Source organism: Gymnoscopelus microlampas, assembly GCF_963454915.1.
Source record: "Gymnoscopelus microlampas genome assembly, chromosome: 21".
Taxonomy (NCBI): Eukaryota; Metazoa; Chordata; class Actinopteri; order Myctophiformes; family Myctophidae; genus Gymnoscopelus; species Gymnoscopelus microlampas.
The window spans coordinates 28,899,059-28,914,392 of NC_139958.1; the positions used below are offsets into that span (position 1 = coordinate 28,899,059).

The window sequence follows — 15,334 nt, forward strand, 5'->3', positions numbered from 1 at the left end:
TAGGTGATGGCTACTTAGACATACAAAAACAAAAAATGCACAGACTGATGCCCGCACGCACGCGCACACACACACACACACACACACACACACACACTCACACACGCACACGCACACGCACACGCTTATCTTGAATCAGCGCCCAGTCACACTTACTTTCCTTTTCTTTTTTTTCCTTTCCTTTGATCTTTGATGTGCCATGCATTGCATTAATTATGCATCAGTGCAAGAACGTGGTGGTGAACACCTTCAAGTGTTTAATATTAGCAGTCTCCTCGGCAGGCCTAGAGGATGCCTGGACGAGGCTGTGGTACACTGTTACATCACATTCCTATGCACCACATATGGGATTTAAAGAGGGAAACCAGAGAGTGTTTGCTGCTGTGGTTCTCGACTTCAGAGCAGCCTCGAACAAACTCTCCGGGCCAAAGATAAGACATTTTTCACTCCTCCGTCTGAAATGTACACCTAAAAACCCCTCCTCTCTTCCATGTGTGCAGCCAGCGTTGAGGGACGGAAGATGGAGGCAAAGATAGATTGGATGTAGTTTGGATTAGAGATATAAACGGCCATGGCCAGCACAGAGCAGGATGGAAGTGGCGAACAATGATGGAGAAATGACCCAGATCTCGCACTGTTCTAAATGCAATGTCAGTTGTGTAAATTGGGTGTGCCCGCTGCTTGTTGTGTATATATATAGCTGAGGTTTGTGTAAATCTGCCCTAAAACGTACATGCATCCGCAGAAATGATAATAAATATACATTATTATTATTATTTTACTTGTCATCACGATGATGGCTTTTGAATACTGCCTTTGAGAATGTACAACTTTAACACTAAACCAGGGGTCTTCAACGTTTTCAGGCCAAGGACCCCCTAGCTGAGAGAGAGATGAAGCAGGGACCCCCTACTCTACCCTACTATACATTGTGTATCAGATTAAAGTTTTTTTTTTAACTTAGTCTGCTCCTTTTTCCCTCTACGCCTATACTGTACCACTTTGCCAAAAATAGCCGATCTACAAGCTCTCAACGCCTCGCAGCGCGAGGCGTTGAGAGCTTGTAGATCGGCTATTTTTGGCTAATGTTCTCCTCAGAAAAGGAACTCTAGGGTTCAAGTGGTTAATGTAAAAAACTAAATCATATCACACAAAGATTTAGCGGACCCCCTATAGTAGCTCTGAGGACCCCCTAGGGGTCCCGGACCCCCTGTTGAAGACCCCTGCACTAAACTCTTTGTACGTTTCTATTACTGTCTTTTATTTGGTAGCCTAACATCTCTTAAATGTCTCTTTTTTCCAACACATGTTACAGTAGCCTTTATACCATGACTGGGGTTCATTGCTTTTTTGTGATTAATACATTTTGGTTGAAATATTTACGTACCAGACCAATAGCCTGGTCCAACAACATACATATATGTGACCTGGTTAAAACAACTGTGATAAATTGAAGCAATAATCATATCTGATTATAAGCAGCCCAGTTGCTTGCTGCTCACGGCCATGTTCCCTGAAAATATGTAGGCTGCATAGGCCAGTGGTTCTCAAAGTGGGGTCCGGGGACCCCCAGGGGTCCTTGAGGGAGTTCCAGGTGGTCCCCAGCTAAGTTATAGATTAGGAACCAAATGGACCCTTATGGGTCTGTAACTCTGAGAGTGTACAAATGGAACCAAATGGACCCTTATGGGTCTGTAACTCGGAGAGTGTACAAATGGAACCAAATGGACCCTAACGGGTCCATTTGGTTCCATTTGTACACTCTCAGAGTTCAATTAACATAGATTTTACCATAAATTGAGGTCCAAGAGATAGAAATGCCATTAAATGGGGGTCCGTAGCCTAATGCATGTCAGACTGGGGGTCCTTGAAATTAAAATGGTTGAGAATCACTGCTAGAGCGGTAAAAAAATCTTCTCTTATGGGGGTCCCTGGCATATCTTTTCAAATGGGGGTCCGCGGGCTAAACAAGTGTCAATTTGGGGGTCCTTGACATGAAACAGTTTGAGAACCACTGGCAAAGAAGGCTACAAACACTGGCAATGTTTTTGGATTGATTTGCACAGAATAGTCAACATGTTGTTCCATGCCATTCAAAACAAAGAGTGAAAGTACTTAAAGTTCATAAACAACAACATTACATTACATTACATTACATTACATTACAGTCATTTAGCAGAGTGCATTCAACATAGGCAAGGAAACAGCCATCCATCCCCTTACAGTAAAGTAACCAAGTACATTTACTCAAGTACTGTGCTTAAGTACAATTTTGAGGTATTTTTTTTTACTTTACTGGAGTATTTAAAATGTTCTGTACTTCAGTACTTCTACTCCACTACATCTCAGAACTATTATACTTTCAGTCCACTACAATTATTTGAATACTTTAGTAACTAGTTACTTTGTAGATTTTGATAATTATTACAAAACATACATGAACCACTTCAGCCCTACATACATTTCGGCCATTTGAAAATAGCCAATGCATTGTGAGCTTGTAGATCTGCTATTTTCAAAAGATTTTTATGCATTAGAAAACTTGTGAAATTGGACATTCTGCATAATGAGTACTTTATATTTGGTACCAATATATCACACATTGATACCAATATACTTTTGCACTTTTACTCAAGTCAATTTCGAATTCCGGACTTTGACTTCTAACAGTAACAGAGTATTTCATGGCAGTAATTGATACTTTTACTTAAGTAAAACATTTGAGTACTTTTTCCCACCACTGATCCACTCCCTCTCCCCCTCCCCTCCTTTTCCCACTGTGAACCCGGTGTCGTTGCAAGTTCGCTTGCGTGTGTGGGAGTACCCCCTGCGTGGGTCCCTTTTGCAGTGCAGATCCAGTAGTTGGAGTTGTTGTACACCAAGCGAAAGAGGACTGGAGGAGTGTGTGTGTGTGTGTGTGTATGTATGTGTGTGTGTGTGTGTGTGTGTGTGTGTGTGTGTGTATGTGTGTGTGTGCACACAGCTGAGTGAGCAAACAGAAGTAGAAACATTAGGTTAGATCGGTGAGACTATCACACATCACCATTGGAAAGACTGGTCCGTTTTTTTTTTATTATCGCAGTCTTGATCAGTCTTGATCGTGCTATAGTTTTGGACCCCAGCGGTGGTGGTCCCCTGGACTGGTGGTCCTTCAAGCACCGAGAATAAAGTCCCAAACGCGGTGGTTTCAAGCTGGCATGAGCTAACCCACCACACTTAGACATGGAAACCAAACCGTTCCTGTCACTGGGTAAGTTTTTTATTCATTTTCTTTCCGGTCGCATCATGTTAGTCAAGTATTTTAGTCATGTTGGTATGTGTGATCATGCTGATCATGTGTGCGATCTTTGATGTGACTTTATGTTCTGATGAGATTAATGTGAAGTGTGCCCCGTTGCACCATGGCAGTGCGCCTTTTGACAGCGCATGGAACGGCTATTATCAGCCAAAATGCATCAACACGTTGACGCACAGATAGTACAGCGGATCATAGATATGGTATCATGTGTTGTTATTTTACCGATACGTCTACACGACGATTAAAGTCATAAAGAGAGAGAGAGAGAGAGTGTGAGAGAGAGAGACATAAGTATGCCACGCCGCGATCAGATGCAAGTCAGAGACAGACGCTCGACACTTTCGCTCGGAGCTTGAAGTGCTCCCTATCTGAGCTGATGACATTCACTGATAATACGGTGACATCTCATTTATATGGAGAGATCGGCGTAAGCGGCGCGCATTCGCCGTCCAATACACAACGTCCATGTATATGTTTAACTTTGTGCGTTTTAATAATGGATCGATTTGAATAGATCGCTTATAATTCCATCTGAAAAAAGAAAACTGGTATAGCTCAGAGTAGAGGAATATAGCCTTATAGTTTACAATGCACGGGATTCCTGCTACTCCCAACTTTTTAGTGGAACAATTTTTGCTACACTAACTGGATTTATAAGGCTTTAAACACGTGTATGTTACTCTTAAATGTGGGTTCATATATTGGCATTTCGTGCGCAAAAATAGTATGGCTATTCTCTCTCTGGTGTGACTCTCAGACAGAGAGAGGTAATAGGCTACTGCAAATTCTGTTTTTCCACATGTTACATATACATGCAGTCCTATTCTGTTCCTTATGTAAATATTTTTGTTTTCTGTTAGAACCGAATCGGTTCTAACACTCCTTTTAGAAATTGAACTCAATCAGCACTTAAAGTGAAAGTTGGACTTGAAACTTGCAACGTTGCTCAGCCGAGCAATATGTGCATTTTCTGAAGAAAGTCATTCCTATTAGTAGGCAGGCTACTCTACTGCAATGGCTCTCGAACTTTTACACTTCAAGGTCTCCCCTTAACTCTGACAGCGTACGAATGGAACCAAATGGACCCGTTAGGGTCCATTTGGTTCCATTCGTACGCTGTCAGAGTTACTGACTTGTTAAGGGTCAATTTAGAACCCCCTAAACTAAAGGAGCCCAGAGAGTGCAATGGAATCTACTGCATGTCTCTGCAGAAAATAGCCTGTTATACTATGAACTAACTAACAATTTTAGTAAGACAGTTTTTATAGGGATGTAATGGCATGTGAGTGGTACAAGTATAGGTGTTTTCTAGTTAAGATGAGAAAGATATGTTGTATTCTAATTGTGTTGACACATGGTGCATGAACACATGCGTGTGTAGGCTGTGTTCAATACATAGGCATCAGTGGCTATTCGCAGCTAATGGGGACAGCGAGGGACAAGGAAATTCAACATGAAAATACAAAACATGTGCATGCAACACACAATACAAGCACACTTTTCGAGGCAACATTGACTGTAGTCCACGTGAAGTCTGTCCTTTGTATTACCTGCTGCTTCCAACTTTTTTAATTGAGAAATCCAGGTATTTTGTCGTTAAAGCTGAAATGAATTATTATACGGTAAGATGAGCAAGACTTCCGAGCGTGATCCTGATTCGATCGTGATCGATAATCGTCGGTTCAAATAGCGTCACTTAAATCTCTCTCCCACACGCACGCGCTCTCTTTCTGTCCATGTCTCTCTCCTTATCTCTCTTAGACGCACGCACGCTCTCTCACACACACACACACACACACACACACACACACACACACACACACACACACACACACACACACACACGCCCCCCCCCGCGCCCCCAAGTGCGCCAGCCCCACACAATCGCACAACAAGCAGACTGTACTGTAAATCATTAATGGACAAGAGCTACTGTACGAGTCTGTCAAGTGAACAGAGCACACCTTGTCCCCCTCTAGCAGAGAGAGAGACGTAGCCGAGAGCTAGTATAGGGCTGAGGAGGAGCCCTGTTATTGTGTCTGCTTCTCTTTCATGAGGGCGTCATGTTACACCTTGACACACATCATCAGCCAGTCCCCACACACACACACACACACACACAGCACCGTCGCCGCCACCGCCACCATACAGCCCCGAGAGAGAAAGAGAGAGAGTGGCGGGGAGTTCTGAGACACCGAAGGGCTTTGCTATCTCCTGTTACAGAGGCCCTATACTACGCTGACACTGTCACCGCGCCGGCAAAAAAACCCTTTATTGTGGCTTCCCAGAAATATGCTAAACTGCCACCATTACACAAACTGACAGGTTGTTATTACAGGTGCAACGGTAAAAAAAGAAGAAAAAAAGAAGAAAAATCCAGAGCGTTCATTTAACTTCCGAGGAGAGTGTACAAATGTAACCAAACGGACCCTTACGGGTCCGTTTGGTTACATTTGTACACTCCCCTCGGGGGTTACAAATGGGTAAACATTGAGGATTTTTTACTGTGTGTGTGCAGTATTGTGTATCCCGTGTTGGAAATGATTAAAGTCCCCGGCCAGCTTAAACGTACACAGACAGAGGCTCCCAATGCATGCAGAGTTGAGGGGACGTACAGTACAGTACATGCATGCTGTAACTTGAGGCACGGGCAGCATGTGTTGGCAAAATTCAGGCGCCAATAAGCCCTCTTCTGGTGGCACTGTCTGTGCAATGTCCGTTAATCACTTAAACACTCTATACTTAGTAAAACGGACCTGAGTTGCAACTGTACTGTGTTTTGTTTTCCTCCACTCTACGCCAAATGTCTTTGCCCAAAAATCCACAACCTCACACGAGCTTGTAGATCTTCTATTTATTGCCGAACGCCCCCCCCCCCAGAATAGTGATGCTGGAGGTTCACGTTGGTTAAAGCTTGATCTATCAGAAAATAGCCAATATAGGAGCTCGCAAGCGCTTCCCCGCAGCAGCGTGGTGTTGTGAGCCAGTAGATCACCGCAGAGCATAAATTAGGCATTACTTGGAAGCGGTTTATGTGAGGCAGATGCCTTCCCCCTGCAATCAGCACGTTTTGTTGGATGTTTTTCTTTTTCTTCTCCTCTCTCTGACGGAGCCGTGATGCTGCATCAGCAGCGCCGCTTTATTGCCAACTCCTCATTTGTCCGCTCTTTAACCCATTACGACCGGGAACGCGTCCGTGCGTCATTTTCAGATTTCTTTGGGCTATTCAAAAAATAGCAGATCTACAAGCTCGTAGATCTGCTATTTTTTTTAAATATCTTGACAATTTGTCTAAATCTTTGAATATATATATCTTTGTTTCTGGAGGATTCTACAAATGTCTTCTACATCCTAACAGTTTTTTTTAAAGAAATTATGTTGCTATAATTTCAGTAGTCCTCACACTTTTTTCATGTCAAGGACCCCCAAAATGATTTGTATTTGGCACTCAAAATATGTTGTTCCAGGGACCCCCCAGAAGCAAAGATTTGAGTTAAAAACGTTCGCTTCAAAAGAATATAAATATATTAATTTGCACACATTTTCTCGATTTTTCAAAAATAGCAGATCTACAAGCTCGTAGCGCGGCACTCGGTGCCGCGCTATGAGCTTGTAGATCTGCTATTTTTCGATAGCCCAAAGAAATCTCAAAATGACACACGGATGCGTTCCCGGTCTTAATGGGTTAAATCACCATTTATACATAAACTTCCTCCGTCAGAGGTCCACTCTGGGTGCCGATTTGTTAATTGGCCCCGCTTCAAGGACACCGCTAACTCTTGGCGAGTCCTTGAACGTATCGATTAAAAAATAACCACCTGCCCGGTGTAATTATCCGTCCGGCTTTGCCGTTGTGCTGCAACGCATTAGGGATTCTGACATGCAACTGTTGGAAATGACAGCCAGCGCATTTTACGGATTATGGATCGGTTGTTGCCCGTAATGACGACGACATCCCCCCATGTGTCCTGTATGCTGATGTGTTGCCCTGCGTCTGTTAACCCCCCCTATACACACACGCATGCACACGCACACGCGCGCACACACACACACACACACACACACACACACACACACACACACACACACACACACACACACACACACACACACACACACACACACACACACACACACACACACACACACTCACCTGCTTTGACATTAACCCATTAAGACCTGGAACTGTGTCATTTTCAGATTTGAGCTAAAAAGCATTGTTACACTTTAGGCTATTCAAAAATAGCAGATTTACAAGCTCGTAGCGCGGCACCGAGTGCCGCGCTACGAGCTTGTAGATCTGCTATTTTTGAAAATTTGTGAAAATGTGTGCAAATCTTTGAATATATATATTTTTAAAGCGAACATTTTTAACTCAAATCTTTGCTTCTGGGGGTCCCTGGAACAACATATTTTGATGGGGGTCCGCGGCCAAATACATATCATTTTGGGGGTCCTTGACATGAAAAAGATTGAGCACCACTGATATAGAAACATACGTTTTTCAGAAAACTGTTGAGATTTAGGAGACGTGTAGAATCGGCTTCAGGTCTCAATGGGTTAAGCTACAAAGAATGACTGGGTGACATTGATAGTCAAACGAATATGAGCCCAATCTTTAGAATAGTCCACATACTGTATGCAGTATTGTGTTGAGGAGAATAGACTCTTTTGGGAGTGTATAGCCTTTCCTTGAACTATAAACATGTCTTAAGTCCGCTAAGCTGTTTGCTGATAAAATGGCAGATTTTCTGTTTGGCTTGTTATTTTCTGTTAAAGGTAGCGTAAGTGATTTTCTTTGGTTAAAATAAGTGTTAAATAGCTCTATATTCTGATAGCACTCATTGCTATAGAGTGTTTGTTCAGTAAAAGGAGTCTCCTTGTCTCTCCAGCTCTTTATAAAACATAAAATGCGTTTTCGTTTCAGTTTCAGTTTCATTTCCAATTTGATCCAATCAGGATAGAGAACTCAATCAGGATATAGATTAAACAAGTGAAATTGGAAGTGATGACACTAAGAAATGAGCAGGCAAAATTGGAACTGGAACACTATCAAAATGAAGCTTAAAAATTGGTACTTTCTCCTGATTGGCTGAGATTTTGACACCTACCGGAAAATGTATTTTCTTTTATTAAAGAGCTGGAGAGACAGGGAGATATCTGTTACTGAACAAACACTCTATAGCAATGATTACTATCAGAATATAGTGCTTTAACCTTTTAACAAAATACTTTTTGTTTTAACCCAAAAATATCACTTACCCTACCTTTAACTGTTATTTATTTAATAGTACACCACCATGGTTGTCTGGCCCTATAGACAGACTGTCAGACCATCTACTTACAACTTCTGATAGTGCTTAGCCCACTCTAGCACACAGTCAAAGTTAAATGAACACTCCGGATTTTGCTTTGTAGAAGCTGTTGTCTATGAATTTCTTAGACTGTGTTGTTGTGGTTGAGCATTTGCTGTAGAATCAGGAGTCTTAATTATTTGTTTTACATTTAATGCGTGATTTAAAACAAATACAGGGGTTTGTTTATGAATGTGATATGTAGTATAGAACAATATTGCTGTTTGAAAGTCAAGCAAGGTTTTGGAACTGTTGTGGGTGTGGGAGACACACACTGACACTGTGTGCTGGACTGTATTGAATAACATCCACCGCCAGTGGAAGAGTTCATATCCAGAAGGACATGCCCACCGTTTAGAATAAACGGACACACCCACCCCTTTTTAAACCACATTTTAAGAGGTGGTTTGGCAGCTTATGTGGCCTGATAATTAAATCATATTTATGTTTTAGGGTAGTCTACCATATTTTAGAAATATTGAATGATACAAAGAAAACAAAAATACGAAAATCAGCGAGGAACAGTTTAATTTCACTATTAGACACACAGTACTGACAGTTGTTGAATTCTGTGCTAAATCTAACAACACAACACTTCTCTTATGGGGGTCCTTGGCACAACATCTTTTCAAATGGAGGTCAACGACCCAATGCATATAAATGTGGGGACGTCAAATCGTTTGTGTAGAGATCGGTAGACAGAAACGTATTTGTCGTCGCTTAAAGGCAGAAATGGAATCTGACCTGTTTGGTGATTTCCCCTTGAACACAGTGAGCCAGCCAAAGAAAATGAAGCCATCTGTTGTTTAAGGCAAGCTTAAATTGCTGCAGGTTTTTTTTTCTCTCTCTTTTTTTTCCCTTCTTCTTCACAAGGCCTGATTTGCACATTAGAGTTGGGTGCTGCCTGTTTTGTCTGCTCCAAAGGCATGTTTGACCACCTGTTACAAGGCAGCGTGGTGTTATTCTTGAGTCCAGTGGTCTGTCGTGCTTAAAACATCCCACCATTAAACTGTGCTGCTGCTGCTGGATTCTGTGTGAAGACACCTCCGACTAGCCCCCCCCCCCCCCCCCCCCCCCCCAAACCCACCCACACACCCCCCCACATCCCCCCATCCACACCGCTCAACCAAAAAAAAACAGTGAAGTTCATGGTCTTTGATGAGAAAGTGAGATTTATGGTGGTGGTGGTGATGGTGGTGGTGGTGTGTGTGTGTGTGTGTGTGTGTGTGTGTGTGTGTGTGTGTGTGTGTGTGTGTGTGTGTGTGTGTGTGTGTGTGTGTGTGTGTGTGTGTGTGTGTGTGTGTGTGTGTGTGTGTGTGTGTGTGTGTGTGAGAGACAGAGAGAGAGTTGAGTGAATGCGCACACATGTGTGTCTATGTAGGTGAGTGGTTCTAAGGGAGGGCTACATTCCTTCTGTGGCAGTAACTCAGGAACAAAGGTAATACTGGGAGAGGGTGTGTGTCTGTTGGGTAGGGGTCTGTGTGTGTGTGTGTGTGTGTGTGGACGTGCGCGCGCGTGCGCACGTCTGTCGGGAGGTGTCTATGTGTGGTGGGAGGGGGCTGGGGTGGAATTGCAGCGGCAAAAAGCATTTGGCCAAGTTTGTCTTTTTTTACAGCCAGTCCAGTCCTGTGCTCCTCTGATGCGATGCCTCTGCTCTCCTTTTGAGAGAAGGGCTGCAGCTGTCATTTTTATTGGAGGAGTTTTATAGCGAAAGTTAATGGTTTAAAGTGACAGCTCTCTCTCTCTCTCTCTCTCTCTTTCTTTCTCCTCCTCTCTCTCTCTCTCTCTCTCCCTTTTGCCCGTGAGGCTTGCAACTTCACCAAATCAAAGAAACTTTTGCTCGCGTCCCTTGTGCCCACCGCCCGCGCGTTTCTTTTTTTTTGGTACCCCCTCCGCTCCATTGATCCCCGCTGACATCTTAACCCACATGTACAAGAGAAATAAGATTCATAGCCCAATTATGAACGGAGCGGCATTTTACATTTTCTTTTTCGCTGCAGTTAACGGCTATTAAGTCTAGACTTGTGTTTTTCATAGAATAACCCGGCTGCTGTGCATGAGGCATGAATTTTTCTTGCCTAAAAACAGACCTCGACGGGCTTGCAGACGGGAGGGAAAGCTCACCGTTTAGCAGTGGTGGAAAGTAACTAAGTACATTTACTTAAGTACTGTACTTAAGTACAATTTTGAGGTATTTGTACTTTACTTGAGTATTTCCAATTTCCAATACTTTTACTTCTACTCCACTACATCTCAGAGGCAAATATTGTACTTTTACTCCCCTACAATTATTTGAAAACTTTAGTTACTTTTCAGATATAAATTATGATATAATCAAACACATTAACCACTTTAGCCCTATTTTATACATAGGCTATTTGAAAATAGCAGATCTACAAGCTCACAACGCGTCGCGATGCGACGCGTTGTGAGCTTGTAGATCTGCTATTTTCAAATATTTAGTACTTTTACTTTTGGTACTTTAAGTACATTTTGATGCCAATACTTTTGTACTTTTACTCAAGTAAATGTTTAATTCTGGACTTTTACTTGTAACAGATTATTTTCATATTGCAGTATTGGTACTTTTACTTAAGTAAAGAATTTGAGTACTTTTTCTACCACTGCCGTTTAGCTTGTGATGCTCTCTCTCTCTCTCTCTCTCTCTGTCCAGAACAAAGTTGTTTACGTTTCTAAACATAGTACAACAAAGAAAATCAGAAAGTGCTTGACGGCTTCCAGGCACAGAATCGCGCGGAATGACTCAAAGGCGACTCGTTAATTATTTGTGTTAGGAGCTCCTTGCTTGCAGGAGGTCTTTATTGATAACGGCTGCGCTGAACTTTGCACCTCAAACCTTGACCTTTGCTCCCGGCGTGCTCTATCATTTCAGGAATTCCCCTCTGGCGTTCAGTCTGCTGTTTTAACCATCCAGAGACAGTATCATCCACTCTTGTGTTTTACAGATGGATGGATAGTGATAGTTGGTTCTCAAAGTGGGGTCTGGGGACCCCCAGGGGTCATTGAGGGAGTTCCACGGGGTCCCCAGCAAATTTAAGTTTCACCACTATAACCATAATGTACATTGGCTATTTGAAAATAGGCAATCTGCTATTTAACCCATTAAGACCGGGAACTGTGTCATTTTTAGATTTGAGCTAAAACGCATTATTTTACACTTTGGGCTATTCAAAAATAGCAGATATACAAGCTCATAGCGCGGCACCAAGTGCCGCGCTATGAGCTTGTAGATCTGCTATTTTTGAAAAATCGTGCAAATGTGTGCAAATCTTTGAATATATATATTTTTAAAGCGAACATTTTTAACTCAAATCTTTGCTTCTGGGGGTCCCTGGAACAACACATTTTGATGGGGGTCCGTGGCCAAATACATATAATTTTGGGGGTCCTTGACATGAAAAAGATTGAGCACCACTGATAGAAACATACGTTTTTGAGAATACTGTTGAGATTTAGGAGACATGTAGAATCGGCTTCAGGTCTCAATGGGTTAAAGAAATACATTAAATTGGGGGTCCTTGACATGAAACGTTTTGGGAACTACTGGTGTATCTTAGATAGTGTGGATATACAGCCTTATTGGGGGAAATTCAGTTGTCATTGCAGCGCTGCAGTTTGAAACATGCAGGACAGATACATACAGGGTTAGAGATGCATCAAAGCTTCCAGAATAATAGATAATAAGAGTAAAGAGTGAACGGTTACACTAGTAACATACAGGGATTATAACTAAAGTACCTCAAACCAAAAGAGATTTCGGGTCATGCCTGGCCATCTGCTCGTAGACCGCCCGTGATTTGCGGGGTGAGCTAACAGGAATGAATATAAGTTTATGTGAGCAATATATCTATATGTATATGAACCTACGTTTTTTTTTATTTTCCAGTGATTTATAATATGAGAGGTGTCTGATTCAAGTGTCTTTGATTGTGGCTGAAGCACTGTGAGTTTTGGAATGCATCTGAACATCATTAGTCTCAGGGTTTATCGCTGCTTCTTCAGTGGGTCTCCGTTTGCCTCTCTGTGGGCTGGCAGTATTCAGGGTGCGTACAGCCACTTCTTTTGAAGTGGAAACACAGTCTCTGTGGGGATTTGTCCAGATCACACTCATAATTCGCACTGAGGGGAAGGTCGACTTGCCCTCCTATAGCCAGCTCTCTCTCTCTCTCTCTCTCTCTCTCTCTGTCTCTGTCTGTCTCTGTCTCTCTATGTCTGTCTGTCTGTCTCTCTCTGTCTCTCTCTCTGTCTCTCTGTTATGTGTATCATTAAGAGAGAGAGAGAGATGGGGAGGGAGACAGGCAGAGAGCATATCAAATAGAGAGGGATGGGGCTGAGAGAGAGAGAGAGAGATGGTGACACGTGAGTGAATGAGAGACAGTGGATTGAATTGTGGATTTATTGTTGTAAAATTAAATCCCCCTTGAGGAGGACCCTGTAAAAAAAAAAGAAGATAAAAAAAGTTGTCACCACCAGCCATGGTTAATTCTCTCTCTCTTATCTCTGCTCTCTGCTCCCTAATGCCTAGCTTATGCTTCATTGTGTGATGGAGTCGTGTGCTGAAAATAGCCAATCTCCACATCGCGCCGCACCGCTAGCTTGTCGATCGGCTGTGTTCCCGACTCCCATGGTACGACAAAGTATAAATCAGGCTTATGACGCTGAAATTGACGTGATCTCAATCAGCAACATGACCGTCGAGACGTCTTACTGACTGGTTTTGTCTGATAAAAAAATACATCTAAATAATGAATCAAGCAACTTAACCCATTAAGACCTGGAACTGTGTCATTTTTAGATTTGAGCTAAAAAGCATTATTTTACACTTTGGGCTATTGAAAAATAGCAGATATACAAGCTCGTAGCGCGGCACCGAGTGCCGCGCTACGAGCTTGTAGATCTGCTATTTTTGAAAATTCATGAAAATGTGTGCAAATCTTTGAATATATATATTTTTAAAACGAACATTTTTAACTCAAATCTTTGCTTCTGGGGGTCCCTGGAACAACATATTTTGATGGGGGTCCACGGCCAAATACATATCATTTTGGGGGTCCTTGACATGAAAAAGATAGAGCACCCCTGATATAGAAACATACGTTTTTCAGAAAACTTTTGGGATTTAGGAGACATGTAGAATCGGCTTCAGGTATCAATGGGTTAAAATGACCCCAAACATGTTTGAAAGTGAAATATCCCTTAAACCTTAGTGTTTCGACAATTATTTGGGGGCCCACTTGCAACATCCTCACGGCCTATAAGTGGGCCCCGCGCCTGGCCCACAGGTGGGCAATCACTGTCCCGTAGCACTTCCACAGTCATTGTAATAGGCCCCGATGAGACGCACAGACCAAAAGAATTAAACAAGTAAATCATTGAGTGATTGAATGACTCTCTCCCTGGTTAGTAATTTTGAACAATGTCATTTCTTTTTTTATCTTCTCTTTTTTTATCTTCTCTTATCGCATCTGACGTAGTGAAGTCACAGGAGTTTTTGAGGCTGGATTAACCGTGGATCATGCATGATCTAATTCTCATGCTCTATTTATATGCATGTGACACACTGCTGGAGGTGTTACCACTCCATATAGCATGATCAAACGCTGCGTGTTGTGTTTGATGTCAGAGGATGAGCGGCTCGTCAGAGATGTATAGGGGGAAAAAAAGGAAATCCTCTGTATGTCAGGTGTGTCTCCATTACTCTCCCACTCTCACACACACGCGCGCGTGTGTAAACCTCATGGACACCTATGCACACACAAATAGATCAAGGTAGTTAGCGGGGGTCTTTGAGCCAGAGCTGTTTATCATGTTATATAGTGTCACATCACAGCATTGTCCCGCTGGTCAGAGAGTAGTTTGAGAGAGGGTGTCCTGATTAGCAGCCCCCTTCCCCAAATGTGGACACACGCACGCAAGCACGCACACACACACACACGCACACGCACACGCACACGCACACGCACAAACACGCACAGTGCTCGGCCAAGCTACTATTGTGTCTGTCACCTTCTCAGACGCGAAGCACTTTGGCTGGCAGAGTTTGTGTGTGTGTGTGTGTGTGTGTGTGTGTGTGTGTGTGTGTGGGGGGGGGGGGTCAACCAAAAATTGCTGGGCTCTTGGCCATTGAAACATCACGGCATGCACCACACTCTGGATAGGGTGCGTGTGTGTGTGTGTGTGTGTGTGTGTGTGTGTGTGTGTGTGTGTGTGTGTGTGTGTGTGTGTGTGTGTATGTGTGTGGTGGAGTGTTTGTGCATGTGTGTTGATGAGCAGAAGGTGTATGGAGTCCCCGACTTATGCATTGACTTATGCAAACACACACACACACCCACACACACACACACACACACACACACACACACACACACACACGCACACGCACACACGCAGTTATTACCTGTTGGTTGATTATCTGTCTGCTATCTGCACAAGAGGAATCTACTTCTAAGGGGAAATGTGTTACTGTCTTCATTGTCCGATCATAATGCTGTGATGTGTCGCATGGACATGAATCGGATGATGCATTGTGCATGCAATGCAATGTGGTTGTTCAACGTGGCGAGAGGCTCAGAGGAGTCTCTGAGCCTTAAGCGTACATGGTTCAGCTTAAACCAGCCGATCAGATTAGGCGCCGTGATTGCAATTACGATAAGCAGGGAGA

General features: G+C 43.0%; 1 protein-coding gene across 1 annotated transcript in view; it reads left to right on the plus strand.

Annotated features, from left to right (window-relative positions):
* The first annotated feature begins 2,942 nt into the window (after window positions 1-2,942).
* Window positions 2,943-15,334, plus strand: part of rxraa (retinoid X receptor, alpha a) — a 196,422-nt gene continuing 184,030 nt past the window's right edge. The window contains 1 exon segment of the mRNA XM_084047058.1: window positions 2,943-3,250. Within this exon segment, the coding sequence (XP_083903184.1) occupies window positions 3,223-3,250 (28 nt within the window). The 5' untranslated portion in view covers window positions 2,943-3,222.